This window comes from Necator americanus, chromosome I, assembly GCF_031761385.1.
Source record: "Necator americanus strain Aroian chromosome I, whole genome shotgun sequence".
Lineage (NCBI taxonomy): Eukaryota > Metazoa > Nematoda > Chromadorea > Rhabditida > Ancylostomatidae > Necator > Necator americanus.
In genome coordinates, this window is record NC_087371.1 from 965,171 (window position 1) to 983,318 (window position 18,148).

General features: G+C 40.7%; 2 protein-coding genes across 6 annotated transcripts in view; one reads left to right on the forward strand and one right to left on the reverse strand.

The window, feature by feature from the left end:
* RB195_004114 (uncharacterized protein) lies at positions 1-4,629 on the forward strand (the record flags this gene model as incomplete). 3 transcript variants are annotated; one of them, XM_064179181.1, is made up of 12 exons in its annotated part: positions 1-109; positions 500-589; positions 654-820; positions 1,468-1,549; positions 1,848-1,981; positions 2,041-2,190; positions 2,248-2,382; positions 2,453-2,557; positions 2,623-2,715; positions 3,357-3,419; positions 3,509-3,686; positions 4,574-4,629. In XM_064179181.1, 12 exons carry the CDS (start codon positions 1-3, stop codon positions 4,627-4,629), a joined length of 1,362 nt encoding a protein of 453 aa, XP_064033098.1. The 3 variants fall into 3 exon arrangements, with proteins under 3 accessions (XP_064033098.1, XP_064033099.1, XP_064033100.1); XM_064179179.1 differs by lacking the exons at positions 2,453-2,557; positions 2,623-2,715; positions 3,357-3,419; positions 3,509-3,686; positions 4,574-4,629 and having other exon boundaries at positions 2,248-2,409; XM_064179180.1 differs by lacking the exons at positions 1-109; positions 500-589; positions 654-820; ... (2 more) ...; positions 2,041-2,190; positions 2,248-2,382.
* A 3,713-nt stretch (positions 4,630-8,342) lies between these two features.
* Positions 8,343-18,148, reverse strand: part of RB195_004116 (uncharacterized protein) — a gene marked incomplete at both ends in the record, with an annotated part of 34,363 nt that continues 24,557 nt past the window's right edge. For 2 of the 3 annotated variants that reach the window (XM_064179205.1, XM_064179204.1), the window contains 13 exons: positions 8,343-8,347; positions 8,441-8,538; positions 8,599-8,805; positions 9,140-9,303; positions 9,361-9,496; positions 9,758-9,953; positions 10,017-10,145; positions 10,210-10,324; positions 10,386-10,484; positions 11,894-11,985; positions 12,187-12,301; positions 13,103-13,341; positions 14,163-14,240. In XM_064179205.1, coding sequence (XP_064033101.1) covers positions 8,343-8,347; positions 8,441-8,538; positions 8,599-8,805; positions 9,140-9,303; positions 9,361-9,496; positions 9,758-9,953; positions 10,017-10,145; positions 10,210-10,324; positions 10,386-10,484; positions 11,894-11,985; positions 12,187-12,301; positions 13,103-13,341; positions 14,163-14,240 — 1,673 coding nt within the window. The other variant, XM_064179201.1, reaches the window with a different exon arrangement.

The window sequence follows — 18,148 nt, forward strand, 5'->3', positions numbered from 1 at the left end:
ATGTTTCTAAGCATTCCTCTGTTGGGCGATATCGTGAAAGGACGCGGCAGAGGTGCACACAGGCAGCCGCTTGAGGATCACGTTGATCGTTTGCATTATCATATGACAGGTTAGTTAAGGACACTAATGTAATTCAGCTAGGTGTCTGTAAGGACTGGACACAGTAGTCTGGATGGTCAGTTCTAGAAATGAGGAAATAATAGAAGTTTAACCGTGGCGATCACTGTCACTCAGCAATGACCTAAAGTAGTCTTTTTGGATGTGGTTCGGTCATTAAAAAGGGACAGCTGGCTGACGTATCCACACCTTGACTGACTATGAGCGAAGTTTACCGTACACCGTTCAATGTGTCTCCGTGTGCTCAGGATTTTAGAATCCAACAATCCAATAGCCGATAGAGCTTCTTCGCGGGATAAGGCTGTTCCATTTTCGGTTTAGTTAACCCCTGTAACTTGTATTAGGTGCTTTTAAACAAGGTTCAAATAATACATTTTTGTAGTCTATATCCTTTGCCTCTTCGCTCTACTTGTTGGCACAAAGCAGCATTTTGGGAATCCGATCGATTGCTTCATCTCAGCGGAAACAGATAGTAAGTTGCCTTGCAGATATCACTTGAATAATGGATGCATTCTCAAGGTTTGTCCTTATTTAAGAGGTTCGAACATGGCAAGCATACATTCTTGACTATTGTTTCATGCAAGGCACTTATCGCTACGAACTTGGATACAATGGAACTCCGAATCCTGGATACGCAATGACACCCAAGCTGAACGGTCGTGATCCACAGAACACTAAATATATTGCTGTCAAATACTACCAGGTAAGGCACTTTAAACGAAAGTTGAGGATCGTGTCACAAGGCCGAGATTCAAACCTGCAAAGAAATCATGTGAATATGTCCTTAAAGTTGTAATTTACCTCATTTGCAAGAGAGGGCAGAAATAAACATGCCACCTTCATATGAATTGTAGCCGAATGTACAGCAGGGTGAAAATGTCTCGAAGCTCGGCGCATTTCCGTAAGACGTCACACACAAAGCGGCGCATTTATTGCGGTTGTTACCCTGACGGGACCCTCGCTAGCCTCACTCACTCATCGAAGCAATGTGAGTCGCTCGCAAAAGCCAGCTTAACTGTGCCGCTTTGAGCGCACCCGCTTACGCAATTGCACCGAGCTTCAGATTCTTTTCACTCAGTTATAGTTGAATTGGATATTACTCTGCTTTTGTATGTCGTTAGCAATTTCCAACGCTGCAAAAACAAGGAGGAATTTCTTTAATATTATTGATATTTTGAATAGTTCAAGGTTTTTGGAAGTGACAAAGGTGCAGGCGTAACAGCGATATGCCTACATGCCCTCCTTCTTTCAGTCGACTTCTGTAGGATAGGAGGACAGCAAATCTGCTTTTATTTACAGAAGTGTGGTACTATTTCGTACATTTCAATGCTGAAGCAGAGTTGATTTCAGTGGGTGCCTTTCTACTTTGCATTCCAATTGCTCTGCTTCATGATACCGGATTTCTTCTGGGTCTACGTCCAATCCTTTTTGTGTAAGACTTTTGTTAGTGTAGTATTGTCACAGCAGCCTGATGCTGAATGCAGTTGTGTAAGCGGCTGCGCTCAGAGCGGCCTTTGGGAGCGTAGCGGTTGGGATCGGGTGACTGTTGCTTGCACTACTCATGGCTGCCGTCTGAGTGAAGCTAACGATGGTCCCATTTTGACCACGTCCGCTAGCTCCACCTCTGCGCTTCGAGCGCAGCTGCTTACGCAATCGCACCCAGACTCAGGTCGTTTTGACGCCGCTATCGATGTCGCATTTATAAAGCGATTAATTGGATCCGCTTCAAGACATCGACATGGGTATGATTGTAACTGAAAGCGCAGAGCTGAACAAGGAGAAACGTGCCAGTAATCGTTCGTCGAAGCTCAGCAATATTTCGGATTACATCTTTAGTTACTTCTACTATAGGAAGATCGCGCGGGTATTTGCTGGATTCTACTCCTCGTTGACAGTATATCTGGTGATCTGATCATGTTTTAGCGTGGACTTGTGTCGTCAGTGTTCCGTCTGCCCGCGATAGCTACAATTTTCTACGGATGCACGAAGCTCCTCTATCTCCTGAATTCGGTCATTCAGCTATATCTCACTACATACTTTCTTGGATTTCCAGACATGCATTGGGGAGTTAGGGTACGTTTTTTAACCGTAAATTACAGCTCGCTACAACCTCTTCCAGACGAAATTTAGATAATGCTTGCTTTTCTGTCAAAGAAGTCGTTTCCTCGCATGATTGGTGGAGTACGAGTGGCGGATCACGGGGGTCTCTCGCATTTTCCATATTTCCCTCTGGAAGTTGGATGCAATTACACTAAGATGAGTGGTGTTTTCTCGAGAATTTGCGACATATGAGTAATCATTTGTCATTTTCTTTACTCCTAGGTCCTTACTTCAGATGGAGAATAACAACAACGTTCACATCAGCTCCATCCAGTGCATGATCCCTCTCAACTATATAAATGAAAAACTGTTTTTGATCCTATGGTTTTGGATTGTGATTGTAAATATTCTATTTTTTTTTGTCTTCTGAATGTTGTTGGTTGTTTATTTATGTGTTATCCTTAGCTGATCATGATTACCATGGTCAACATCGTTTTGTTTCTTGGCTCCATAATGAACAAGGCTCAAAGGGAAGATGCCATTCTTTCACTTCTCAGGGTAAGTTCGCCACTCTTTGGTCACTTTTTTTTCCTTTTTAAAATTACTGCTCAAATCTATCACAGAATACCTTCTTTCAGCTATATGAAGCCCTCAGATAGAGTTCTGTACCCTCGTTCTGTGCATACGTGCCTCATCTTTAAAAATATTTGTTATAGTTCTACGTTTTTTCACTCCCAAACTTCTTACTCTCTTCAAATGCATTAGAAACAAATAATCATTCGTGTGGATCCAATAAGAAATTTGGGTAAAGTGTAATTGAGGTATGGAGAGGCACTTAGTCACGCTCTTCTCTCTGAAGTAAATAATGCCGGTAATTTGGTCGGTACCCTATACCTAAGCATTAGTCTTAGACGTTCTGTGACATGTAAGCTAAAGTTATTAGAACTTTAGCTTACATGTCACAGATGGAGGCTCCAGAAATAAGGGCGAAGCGTAGTAGCTCCCGCCCCCAACTATGTTTAAAAACTTGAAGAGGCTGCATTTGTAAGGTCTAAAATCGATTTGTTCTATTTATACTCTATTGAGGAGTACTAGCTATAGATGTCATTATGTAGAGCACCACCGATATTTCTTGCGACTGAACGGAACTTGTTGTTGTCAAACGCTTATTTTCCTACTTGTATTTTTTTTTGCTTAAGGAAAAAGGTGACGAGGTACTTATGAATGACAAACTCAACCTTGCACAGAAGTTTGTTCACGGAGTGAGTTGGGACTTCGCTTATGGTGTTTTTTTTCATGGAAGAGTTAACGAAGTTCGCTTGGAACACATTTCCCAAATCGTTTGCTTCAGTTTATGGGCGCTGATGGTGTGCTGCTAACGCGTTTCATAAAGGCGAGAGCAGGGTCGATGGCATGTCGTGACGTAGTGCAACGTGTTTGGCAGAGATACGTGAAAGAACGTGGAGCTGCGAAAACGGCGGAAAGCGATGACGAGTGGAGTGTTCCATACAGCGAGACGTGCTATTCGGGTTCGTACTATCCAGATGGCTGGTTCCAACGTGGTAGTGTAGCTAGCTTCCTAATGCTGACAACGACGTAAACAAAAAAATAAATGATTATCCGAATAATAGAGTCTCTAATAACCAAACTTACTTTCTGTACCACATTTCTTAACTGTCATAAAATTCGCTTAATTCTGAATTCTGATTTGTTATGTGCATACTTCAAGAAAGACATCACCTGTTGAGTTTTTGTTTTAAGTTTGGCAGTGCGGACTATTTTTTTTTGAAGGTAGTTCTGCGAGATGTTATCGAAGTAGAACTTGCAGCACTGCTATGCCTGATGGCCATTTGTTGTCGTAATAATCTCTGTAACAAGTGCAGTTTCTTTTTTTTTATTATAAGAATTGTGGTGACCGTGGTCTCTGCACGTTTTCACGTTCTATCGAGGGTAAGGTAGTTTTTCTCTTCGTTCTAAACTCTAGTCGTGTAAGAGACTTCACTCATTTGGACTCACTTGTTTTGTTTCTTTTTTCGTGATTATTTGTGTCGAAAGCAGTTAAACTGTAATTACGCACTATGAAAGGTGACATGTCGTGACTGAATTTTTTTGAAACCATCCTAGTGCAAGCTAAGCAGAGCGTAGGTTGGGAAATCGTTCAGGAAGAATGCTGTCAGGTTCGAAATTTCATTAGTGGAATACAGTAGTTCTATACTATGGACCAGTTAAATTTACGAGGGTTAGTCAACATTTCTTCACTCATTTGAGAGTCTTGATTTTTTATGTGGTTATGGAATTGAAAACGACAACTGTATGACAGTCAGTACTTAATTTCTTCTTCCCATTACCATGTAGTGGCTTAGAACATAAACTTGTTAGTTAGGAGGTTTAGCTGCTTGTGAAGCATCAATTTCAGGACTGCCCTTGCTTCATTACCACGACAGTTCCCGCAAAACTTCACGTATTCAATAATGTGCTTCTCTGAATGTCAACGATATTGAAAATTGTCTGGATGCATGAATGATTGTGTATAAAATATGTATATTATAAAGCAGAGTGTTTTCGTGTTTTTATGACTAAAGATTTCGATTATCGAAAATAGATGTTTTATTCGCTACTTTAACGCTGATGTTCCGATTGCTTCTATGATTGATTTGTGCTCAGTACCTGATTCTTAATATAGTTGTATGTTTTCTTTTTTTCTGAATTTTATGCAATCCAGAGGAGAGTTTCTTCTTTCTTTCTTTCTTTCTTTTTGATGTACACTGCGGGTCGGAGAATCGTAGAGGAATAAGGTGAAAGAAAAAAGCAATGACATTGAATGTGTGGGATTCGTGAGCGATATAATGTGCAAAAAACGGTCACACGCTTTTCCCCGTGTTTGTGCTTTGTTCCTAATGCAATAGCATAACAAAAAGTAAAGAGTCTAGCGTTGATTAATCCTTTTGGGATGATTCAACGTGTTGAACCTCAATTCAGATTCGTTTGAAGATTATGGATGCGTGTACGGCCTACGCCATGATTTATGGCGACCAGCCGACGTATCACACTAATGGAGTGTGGAGCCTCTTATCACTATGTTGCCCCAGGAACTGTAAATGAATGTGGTAAGGAAACTACAAGATTTCTTGTTAGGAAGCAGTTGTTCATGTTTGGAATACGGCTTGGTGGATCTTAGCGTTCATGTCAGATGTTGAACTTTGAGCATTCTCAACAGCTCTATTCCTTATGTCCTAAAAGTAGTTTTCGACGGTTTAATCGGTTGGAAACGAAAGTGGAACGCAACTCAGGAGCAGCGCTGCATTTCAGTAGATGAAATAGTCGCGAATCCTCGATTAGGCAGCCTTACAGTTGTCGGTATATGCTATTGAATTCGCTATTTGTGGGAAAGCGGTTGATTGTATTGCTCTTTCGCAGCTCGTGCTTTCAGTAGATTCTGGAATACCGTAGTTGTACTTTTAGCTTCGGTTTTCTAAATGGAAAGAAACATTTCAGAACAGAAAGAAAGAATTCGAGAAGGATCTGGTGACCATTTTTCTCCCTATTCCAACATCCTTTTAGTCTATCTATCGTCTGTTCTTCTCACTGTATGACCAGTCCATTTGTTATAGGGCATTGTTTGTCCGAATGCTTGTATGCACGAAGACCGGCTTGATGTCGATCGCGCTGAATTCCGATGATTATTCGTCGACGAGTAGTTGTTATAGAGTTAAGTCTTAGTCTTAGTCGTCGCGATGGATTTTGATTCAATCGACACCCGCAGTTTGCTCTGTCATCATCAAAATGGACTGTGGTCAAAGAAAGAAAGAAATCATGGCGAAAAGTTGACGACGGGGAGAAGTTTCTAACCAGGTTTTTCTAATGAATGTAAGCGATAGCAATAGTACAACATAGTTAGTGCTTCATCCATAGCATATCAAGGTTTTTTGACTCAAGTGCACTATTTTGCTAACAAATACATCTGGTTTCTGGTGGCTATGGCTGGGTTGAATTTGTTTCTTTGTTTTTTTTTTTTTGGAAATTCTTTCCGATTTGAAAACGGATAGTAGTTTAGCCGATCAAGAGTATGAGGGGACATGCGTTAATCCGAAAAATAATGGTGTAAAGTAAAATAAAGGTCAAAAACTAGTAACAGTGACTATAGTCGAATTGAAAGTCCAAAATCATAATCAAAATCATCATAATCTTCATAAACTGTTCTAGAAATGTGCGACACACACAAAAAAAAAAAAAGAAAAAAAGAACTACAATCCTGCTCTCGATGCTGGACAAAAGTAAGGCTGCAGTAGGATTACCTATTTCACCAAACTATTTCATTCGAAATAGAAAAAACGTAGTGACCAAATTTCATTTGAAGTATGTCATTGGGTCCCCGCTTGAAAGCGCGTGACGGGTATTCAGTTAGTGCACATTTTATGGAATATTGCCAGTTTTGTGCATCTTAACTTTTGCTCGCTTTGAGTAGCACCTGACACATCGCAATTCTTCAGATGTATTCAAGAAAAACTATTTTTTTATATTTATTTATAAACTCGAAACCATCAAGTTTCAATCAATAACACTGGCACCAATATTTGTGTACAGTAAATCTCGATACATAACATGTCATGACAGTCCATCGTGGCCTTGAATGGAATTGTCATGGGGCCAAGGAGACGATCTGCTTGGATTCTAGTACTTCGCCGGAAGTATCATTTAAAAAAGTAATCACTAACAGTACACAAAAAAACACGAGCCAAGCAGATCAGATGGTATCACATTGGCCAGTAAAGTTAAGGAAAGGCTTCTAACTGATAGTATAACCGAGAACTGAGTGTGATTGTGATTTCTTAGCAACTTGACACGAGAGTGGCAACATATAGTGACCAGAGATAATAACAAATGGCTAGTTCGATCGCCACCCTCGTCCAGTTGCTGCATACAGAAACATGACCATCTTGCACGTTCACAAAAAAAGAGGAAAAAAAAAACAATTGATAAACGAGGAAAACAATGCCAAAGAGGGAAAACAATATACCAGAGATATAGGAAGAGCGTCATAAATGCGCTGCATACCTTTTCGATCGATCGTACAGCATATGACCAACTCACGGGTGTAACAACGTAGCATAGATTCGCGTACGCACGCGTTTACAAACACACGAAAAGGACTCTTGGATGATGAATGAGGAACACAGAAGAAATAGACAAAAAAGACAGAAAATAACCTGTGGAGGAAAGACACTATTGGGTCCGTCGTGTGCTGTACATTTAACTACCGTTCGTGGAAGTGCAAGGGGGAAGCGAGCGAGCGACGCGACTGGGATCTGCCTAGTTGTAGACGAGAGCGAGCGCCTGCGGACGAGCGAGCGAATGGACAGATTTCGCAGCGTCGGGGCTGAGATGATTATAACAAGGCAAATGTACTAGCAAGTAAGGCCTACAAACGTACACATATACAGAAAACAATCAACAACGGACTCCATTAAAATTACACATTATTGTGCAGCAGTATAAACTGACACTGCTACCCCGACTACAATTTTTTTACTAGTGTATTTTTACTGGTATTTTAGATAGGTGACTTACAGAAGAGGGCGGGCGAAGTTATTTGCGCGCGTAATTTCAAGTGAGCAAGAATAATCTCGTAAGACAAAATGAAAACACTATAAAACATACAATAAAGACGCCGTATTTGAGATGAAATAGAGGAAATTAAAAAAAAAAGAATAGCCTACGAAAATGATGTGTGGATGAATGAAAAAATAAAAGAGAGAAAGAAAGAAAGAAGAAACGATTTTTTTAAAGTCTATTTTTGTTATCATGAATATTTTGAACTTTTTTTGGCCGGCTACCAACATTGTGCGATATTAAACCTGTTGGTTTAAATCGAGTTATTCCAATGAAGCAACCGAATTTCTATGCTTTTCGTAAAGAAAAAGAAGTAAAGGGAAATGAAGGAAAGAAACGCAAACTAAACTATACATTATAGAGAATTAGCTCTAAACGGAACAAACATCTATAAAAATGTACGAAACAGCTGAGAAACAGACGGGCAGACAGTGCGCATAGGTGAGAGACGTATAGGATCCCGGAATGCTATGTACGACGTACGTACGTGACTGGTTTTCCGTAGTGATATCACAGTGATTACAAGGAGAGGCGTCAATATCGTGAGATCGTCGAGGAAACTTTGTGGAGAGAATTCAGACTAAAACTGCAACAAATCAGTGCTCAGCAGTTACGGCACCGGTTACTGTCACTTGTGGTGGAGGAGCCGGTGCGCACGATGCGATCACTGTACCAGCTCCATTCCCGCCGCCAGTTGCACGTGCTAACCGACGGGCCCGTGTCGAGTGTCGTCGAAGTGGAACACCGGCTACATCAGACACATCAGCGAACCTGTAACCGAGTCAAGCCATCAACGTACTGTCGAAATTCAGAAAATCCAGAGCAACTAACCGATCATGGTCTTGCTCATCGCCGTAATCGCTCGAACTTGAACTGCCACTACTACTAGCTCCGCTACGTGCTGTACTTATGCTGCTTGCTGAGCTGCTTCCTCGTGGCGTTGACCGTCTGGAGGCACCGCTCGTTGGTGATTCGCCGGTCGCTGAGCCTGTAGATGCATCGCGTGTCGAGTTGAACGACGAAACATACACCATGGCTCTGGAATCGAACGATGTACGACAGGAAGGCGTTTCAAGCGGGTTATGTCATTCAGTCATGCTTGTTCATAATTTCAACTACGATAAGAACACTCCTTTCTATTCGGTCACATAGAACTGATAAGAAACTCAAATTTTGTTGATGACGGCAGCACCTGCTACCGCAGGCTATCAAAAGTCATAAACCGATAAGCTTTTCGTCGGTTGAAGAAGAGTATAGAAAATTTCAAGATAACCTGCAGATCAGCAAAATAACGAAGCAAAAAGAGCAGGACCGGAACAATGGCCGAGAGGAAGAATTGTTTGAAGATTGTAGCCAGAAACATGGGACTTACCCTCCCATCGGCGCATTAACCGTGATTGGTTTGCAGTTCAGCAACCGTTTTAAGTCTCTAGTCGAATCTAGCTCTTGGTGTGCTTCTCGGAAAGCCGATTTAATGGCATCAAAAACCATTTCGTCGTAAATCGAATGGGCTGTGTTGGAGTAGGTGAAAGGCTCCTAAAAAGAATTACTAGGGATCTTCTCAAGAGTAAGCTAGTAAGGCAACTAACTCGCCTCAATGCATATACATCGCCATTGTGATCGCCAATTTGCTCCGTTTTGTTGGTAGCCGCCATTCGGTCGTTGCCGTGCAATAACTGCACGATCTATTCGCTTTCCGAGTCGCACAGAGATGGCATCGCGATCATAACTGAAATTGTTAAAATGCAATCTAGCCGTATTTGGTTATAAATACTGCATGTATAGTCGTATTGGCGTCGATGTCGACGACTAGACGTGATTTTTGTTCATTCTCTCAAAATGTTAGCGCTCATACACTCAAGTTGTTCCATACAAGCACTGTAGATGTTCTCTTTTCATCCGCTTGGATTTCTTCTCCCTCTTTTAGACCTCTCCTTTGAGACGATTTTTCTACAAGTTATTAGAAACAAAAACCGTCGAAATCTCTTACTCGAATTTATTTGCATAGTAGTCCAAGAATCCAATAAGTAATTCGCCAAGCGTTGACTTGTCCGAATAGTGCCATTCCGAAGTGGCAGGTGTGTCCAACGGTAACGTCACATTCAGCGTTCGTACGTCACATTTGTTCGCAAATCGTCTTGGAAACATTTGTTGTAACGATGGAAGCACCCCTGGTTCAGTACCACCTGAAGATTTTAGAAAATATTTTAAAGGAACGGAACTCTCCGAAGAAGTTCTTCTACGCTCACATTGCAAATAGTGTATAACCATTAACACAAGCGAGTAACTGGTGAATGAAGATCGATTCGCATCGTTGATGCCTTTGCGTTTCGCCCATTCCTTTACCACAGACACGAGTGGTCGAACTCGCCAATCAACTAAAACACAAAAAATTCCATATTGCATCTTCATCCAAGTGAAAATTGACGTTGGCACACTTACAAGAGGAATAATAGCACAATAAATGCGTATTCTTAATGGCAACGGAGTTGTTCGCATTCAAATCCACAGTAATATCGGAAAAAGGTGCGGCGAACTTTATCCGAAGAATTGGCACCTCAATTATTAGCCCGTTAATACATACAAATCGGATTATGCCATGTAATTATCCTTCTCACCTTAGCAAGTATCAACTTTTGATGCGATACCCATTCCGTATGTTGTAATGTGCTTAGGATCATGTTCAGTACGACCACTGCATCGGTCTTCTGATCGAGCTGAAATCGGATAACTGAAGTTTAGTTGAAGAAATCAACCTTCAACCTTTCCAAGCCAAATAAACTCGTCCAAAAGTCATTCATTACGTTACTTTGGCTACGTATAACTAAGATCACGTCGGCTAAGAATACTGTATATGGTGTGCGCCCCTTTGCCTGTTCCGACTGAACTGTACTGCACCGACTAAGAGACAAGCGCTTATCCTGAAGAATTGTGGCTGTGGCAGTCGCAAATGGCTTCATTTGCGACTGAGCTTTCACTTATTCTTAAACACTGGTACCGGCACCATTTCGACATTAACTAAAATATCACCTCTGGTAAAAATGAACACATCCAGCCTGATGACTTCCCATGTCCACGGTGGACTTGGGATTTACTAAACTTGTTGTGCTCTTAGATATTTGAGGTTATCTTTGAGATTTTTATCGGAATGATGTCGATGCTGTTTATAAAGAATTAAGAATTCAATCAAGTTTGAATTCTTAGTTTGAATTGAGAAGTTTGCGAAGGGAACGCTTGATATTGGCCAGTTCCTCACGACAAACGCACAGAGACTATACATTGATCTATTCTTCAATGAGTCCTGACAAGACTATCTCTGCCAAACCGTAGCCTTGGTATCCACAACGGATTTCTCCGATCTAACATCGTCCGACAACAGCCATACACTCGGCGATAATGCCCCAATTGATGGAACGTGGAAGTGATTAATCGCTTTGTTGTATCAGCTTCGAGCTACGCAGTTTCTACAGTACGAAAACTGCTACTGAGACAACACTAATATGTTTACAACGTCTGCATTTGTAAACCAACAATACGGCTTTTACTCACAGCTCTTAGGGTGCAGGGAAGAGTAGGGCGGAGGAAATATACATTTACGCTGGTTTGTACAAACAAAGTTCTAGTGCCTGGCTATCATAACCCCATACTTATTTAGTTACAGCCGCAGTTAAAACATCATGTACTCTGCACTTTTCTCCGGAATGTTCTGTAACTGCGTGAACGTAATCTTTGTTAGCGATGCTATAAATTCACTTTGTTAACCCCGATGCTGTGGAACTGCGTTGCGCCGCTTTACAAAGATTGACGAATGCAAAGAAGGGATTACTTCACGTCAGAATGACTTTTGTTGGTTCCCGTTGCAACTTTCGTATTTGAATGTTCGATCATTCGGCCGATGACTAGTTAAAGTCATTCTGACGTGAAGCAATGCCTACTTTGCATTCGTTAATCTTTGTAAAGCGACATAGCGCAGTTTCATCACATCGAGGTTAACAAATTGAATTTATAGCATCACTAGTAAAGATTACGTTCACGTAACTACAGAACATTCGGGAAAAAGTACAATTTCCGAACTAGTAATGTCAAATCCAGCAAATATTTCATTCCAAAGCGTGATAAAACTTACATCCTTATTGGTGATCATCAAGCACAAATCCATATCGGACGTGTTGTTGCCAAAACCATTTAATGACGATCCAACCACATACAAACCACACACTGGAATAACCATTATGGGATTTCACACCAATTTTTTTTGGATACATTTTTTTTCAGGATGTTTTGCAAAATTGAATATTTCACAATAATAAATACATGTAGAGTCCAGAAGGGAATCGAACTCAATAAAGATGCGAGAAAACATTTTAGAATTTTTTTCGAACAGAAATCAACTAAACAGTACAGAAGGGAACCACTCACTTGGGAATACTGGACATATGGAATAGTACAGCATGTCACGCAGGTGCAGTTTTCTGTTGAGCATCTTCTCTGATTGTGTAACCGAATTATGATAATGCCATATCTCTTCGCTTAACTGAAAAATTAATAATTAAGCACTTCAATGGGAGTACTTCAAGAAAAGAGCGAATTGAAGGATTTTTGTGCTCATGTCTCCCTACTTCCTCAATTAATCCGAATAGAATGTTTTTAAAAGGTTACCGAGCATACGCCAGTAGCAAATATCGCGATGTCTCCTGATTGAAATGACCTAACAGGGCAGAGCTTCACCGTAGCCGTGAGCACTATCCGTTCTGATTATTCCTACTATTCTGGATAATCTTTATTGTTTTAAATCAGATGATTGATGTATTAACGAGAAAAAAGGTAAAGCGATGAAAAAAGCGATGGGATTTCGGTGAACACCAATTTATACTATCCATTCCCTACATTGCCTGCGCGGAAGCGGAGCATTTTGCGATAGAAGCGTGCAGAAACCGATGGTTAGCCTCCTCATTCGTTCCATCTCGTAGTTCTAAGAAATTCATCCAGGTTGAAATTCCAAATTAGTTTCCATAGTTTTCCTCGTGGCCAAACAACTCACTCGAGTTACTCGGGAGTTTCACGCGTTTGATTTGCCGCGCGAGCTCGCAAAATGACGCACGGTGCTGGCGCACAACAAGAAGTGTACGGGCTCCTCTTTCGTATCGTTGGCCGTGGAGAGACTGCTCTACGTTCTGGGTTCCCTTTCAATTCATCACGCTGCGGCAGAACTATGAAAAAAATTGTGCAGTAGATGCGCATATAACAAACGGAAGAGGAGAAAGCCTAAATAATTTTAGTCATTTCTGATATGCTCTTCACGAATTTTTCCGGGCACTATTCCTCAACAACTCACCACATCCATCTCAGATATCTCAAACTGCACTCCGCGATTTATTTGCGGACAGCTGAACGTCGTCTGCGGTCCCTCTGTCGTACCACTGGCAAAGCCGTTTGGTACGAAAGTGGTGCTAGCCGCAGCTACTGATTCTTCGACGGTGGCGTTAGCTGCGACCGGTGTCGCGGCAACGTTGGACGAGAGACCGGAGGCTGCCGCGGCGGCAAACGATTGTGCACCGGACGAGTTGTTCACGGCTGCAATTTGATATACAATTAAAATAACCTCTTAAATTTTCGATATCGGACGTGGTAAAGAATAACACAGAATATGCGACGTATACAGGTAAAGACAGAGAGAAAGTCACCCCAAAAATGTTGTCGATAATTTAGAAGGGTTATAAGGAAAATGTCAAGTGGGAAACAAATTGCTGCTTTCCTTTTTTCCTTAGGTATATCGCAAGGAACCCAAGAGAAAACCTGAGTGCCTTCAAAGCATTGTTTTTTTTTTCGAACTCAAATATCTTAAACCGATAGGAAATCTGAGAACACGCGCAATAATTCTCCTCATTCGTTGATCGACAAAATCTGGATGAACAAAGAGACTAGTTCTCATTCAAGAAAAAGCGATTTTCTTCTTGAAATGTTCTGACTCAGGCAAATGTGTTTTCCTTTCTTCTTTGGTGCACCATTAGAAAATGTGAATAAATAAATAAGAAATAAAAACACTAGCCAAAACACTATGAATGCTTTCAGCGAATATGAACTGATGTAGTTAATTTAAGTTCTTAATTGGGAGAAATTGTAGATAAATTTATCGCAGCTGAATAAGTCGTAATAACATTATCTTTTCACTCGCGTGTATTTGAAATATTTAACTGTCTCCCATGAACCCTCTCCAAAACTTTACTACTCACGGTATAGCATTAATTAAGAAATGTGGATGGTGTACAGACTACCACGGTTTCTATGTAGTACATTATAAAAGTTCTAACAATCCAGAATAATGTGAAAGAAAAAGAAAGAGAAAAACATGGAAAACGAATAAGACGGTAAGCAAGAATCACTCGTAACCTGACCTGATAACGAAGAATTGACCGGTTTTCCGGCTGCTATCGACGAACCACACGCCGCCACCGTCGACGGGCTCTTTGGAACTGGAAATAGAACGATTTTGCATAATCCACTTCAATATATGCAACGTATAGCCAAATCATAGCACAGAGAACAACAGAATAAAAAAACGAATAAAAGCACCACCGCTCTGGTAGTACGTTTAACCAAACTGAGGTATTTTTAATCAAAAACTGTTTTTCCCACATTTTCGAGAAGGTTCTCTAGTAGCAATCGGCCTATGTTTTAGTACAGCGAAAACAATGCAACACTTTTGGCGAAGGCGCCTGTTCTCTTCACGGGAACTTTCACGGGAACTTCGCGAAGATTTCTAGCAATTCATCAACGAACGCATTTTACGACACTATCTTTAAGTGACTCGTAGTATTCGATCGCAGATTTTTCTAGATCTCTCAGCCGAGATCGCTGCTGCTGTAGGAGCTGGGCTGTCGAGGTAAAAAAAAAACAAAAACGCTTTTTGGAGAGAAATTTTGATACTCTCAAGCAGTAGCGCTCAAGGTGAAAAACAACCAGGAATCAAACAATTTCATATAAAATTATTCTTAATGGTAGATGTAGTAGTGCGTGGAAATTCTCTGAACGGTATACTAACACTTTCATAACAGAAGCCAACGAATACCAACAAATCGAACATCGGCGTACGTTCTGGAATTTTCTTTTCAATATAAAGTACAATTCTGAAAAATGAGCAAAAAAAAAGTTGTACAACTGGTGGAAAGTGGTATGAAAAAAAAACTCGAATTTCTCCACTGCTATTATTTCGCTATTGTAATACTCGAACTTCGTCAACGTCGCGATGCGTTGTACTACATAATAGGATATATAATAGGAATAATAATATTCTACATTTGGTATTACTGTAAATTTCCGATGCAAGCATGGCTTTGCTCTAACAGCAACTCAAGACTAGAAATTAGAAATCCCTGTTTCTTTTTTTTTTTTTTTGAAGGAAATGAGTAGTCCATATCCATAGTACTGTTCTTGATGAATAACTGTCGAGAAATAACGTCGTATAATTAAGGGCGGTCGATTGAGAGAAATCTGAAATGTTCGTTGAAATCAAAGGAGACTTTTCGCTCGCGAATTCATTGAATTCGCAAACGACTCGGACTAAAAAAAAGTGAAAACTCGTCTAATCATCGACTTGGGGAAAAAACTCCTGAAAGCGCACGTTCTCAAACACACTTGAGATGTAGATGTGTGAAGGCGCAAAAGACAAATTCACTCAATGTTTTCTTAGGGACAAAACAGTCACATAAAGATCCAACGGAATAAGCCAAGGATTTTTTTTTCGCAAAGAAATTCTTCGAGGCCACACAAAGAGTTGTGATGAGCCTGGCGTGAAACGTGATAACGGATTGTCTGGCGTCATGCTATTCTCTCGGTTAGCGTCAACAAAGTGCCGAGAACTAGCTGATCACATGAGTAGGACGAGGAGGATGTGCGACGTTGCGACACTAATGATCAACGATCACGCCTACCGATTGCGCACTATTGCACAATCGGTAGAAGCGTGAGGATCAGAAGTGTTGGCGGAGACCTCCCCCCCAAGGCGGAAATGACCAGGAAGAAAGAGCGAGAAACGAGAAGCACACACTCATCCGGCGATGGCCAGCTCCACAATTCAACGCATCGAACAAAATGCATGCAAAATTGCGTGTGGCAGTGCGACCACCGCGTCACGCAAAGCACGCCAGCAGACCAGCATTATCGGCCACCAGTGCCGATAACAAAACCAAGGAAAGCAAAAAAGAAAGGAAAAACTGCGATGTTAGCAAAGTGATAGGTTACTGGCAGATGGGAAAGATTCTCGGATTAGCAAAAAAAAAGGTGGTTTGTGGTTTTTTTTTCTTTGAGGTCTGAAACAACAGGGAATCAATACTAGCATGAGTACCTGACGACAAGGTGTGTGTGTGCTTTCATCAACAAGAACCACTTACGCGCAGCATGCGACGCAAGCGCTCTCCTGCAGGAATGCGCGGAAAAAAATCATGACGACGCTGACTGGAAGGTTGCTGGGATTCGATGAGTCATCGACGATGAATTCCGGCGGCAGAAGATGTTCCGCGTCATCTCGAACAGCAACATTCACGATACAAATCGTGTCGGAGCAGTTTCTTTTTCGTACTACAACGTTTTTTGTTCTTCTTCATGAGGAACGCGAAACGTACCAGAAACTTATTGTGACAAGAAATTTACGCAATACCTATGATTGTGCTCTGGTGGGAGCATTTCATGGAATATCACGGGTATGTGGCCACAAATGAAGCTTGAAGGCGTTAAGGCTTAAATCCCAAATGAATATTTCGCTATTTCGGCCCGAATAATGCCAATTGAATGCATATATGGAAGAACTTTGGTGGCGTAGAGTGCAGATTAGAAACCTCGGGCCAGGAGGTTCAAAAATATTTAGAAAAAAAAATGTATGGATCACCACCTAAAAGCCTGTGAAGTGTCAGAAGTAAAGCTACTCAACAAAAAATGCAGATGAACCTAGAAACTTGGATCACAATCACCTTCCTGACAGCCAGAGAAACAAAGCACAGTGACACGTTCTACAAATCCTTCTTGAGTCGTGTGCACTGATTCGTGTCGGGACCTAACACTTCCTTTTAATAACCGGTTAGTAAGAATATGTAGAGCTCAACGACAGCAATTTTTCGCCACATTCGTGTGCTTAAGTCAATCCGAAAGGTATTCATTTAACCAGGATAGCTTCCAAAGGGAAATTTGTGCACTGGATCGTACTGGAAAGCATTAATTGCACAGCAATTTTTTCAGGGTATTTATGGATATAATAAATGGATAAATCTATACATTTACGCATTATTATATACGACGCCGGACGTAATACTTTCAAAAAGGGGCTCGTAAATCTCTAGAACAATCGAAAACTATTCGAATACTGACGTGTTCTCGAGAAAAATCGTCCCATGAACCAATTAATTGGAAGAAAAAATTAAATACCATTTGTATCAAAAAATCTTACACAATTTTCTTTCAACCAACTTCGTGTACACAGTCAAAAATCATCGTATTCGATTTGAATCACTCGGAAAAAAAGGATGGAGAGCCACGCACAGAAAAATTCACGAAGAACAACAGTGCGCTGCCAGGATTTCATCAAAATGATGATTTATAACTACAGACGACATCATCTTATGAGCTTAGAATGAAATAGAGAAGGAAAACCAGAATTCCTAATTTTTTCCCAGAGGTTAAGAAAATACTTGAAATGTGCAGCTTTTGCTTAGATAAAAATTGAAAAGGTGGCGACAAAGCATCTGCCCGACTTTATTCGCACACGAAATACACAAATGCTTTTTTTTTCCAAACCAAGTCCAGTCCTCCTCGAAATTAAGAATGTAGCGCAAGTGCAACGCAAAAAGTGCGCCGTTTAGGAGATCAGAGATCCTTGGATGCCAGGAAATTTCTAGTAAAGGCAGCAAAAGAACTATTTTATATAAGCGACTACCTACGCACATACATACCTCAATCGAGTATTGAGTTTAAAAAAATCGTCTTTTTTTTGGATTATTTGGTCAGTTTTACTCCAAACTAAATCAAAATTTGCGGAAGTCTCATCAAAACTTTGCATACTGCAGGCTCAATGAGCATTTTAAGAATTCGAGAAACCAGAAATTCTTATAAAAACTGCGAAAAGAAAAAAGAAAACGAAAACCGTCACACTGGAGTCAGCGAAAAACGTTATTGCTAGCAATTTAACGCAAGTTTACATTTCACTTCGCTTTCATTGAAGAGCATTGCTCTGAACATTAGCTTCAACAGAAGTGGTCACTAAATAAGTAATAGAACATTAGGAAAATTAGAAAAAATATTAATATTCAAATGTTGTTAAGTGACGTTGTGCTAGTGTAGCCGAAAAAAACCCGAATTAAAATAACAACATAAAAAAGGGGGGAAAAAAAGA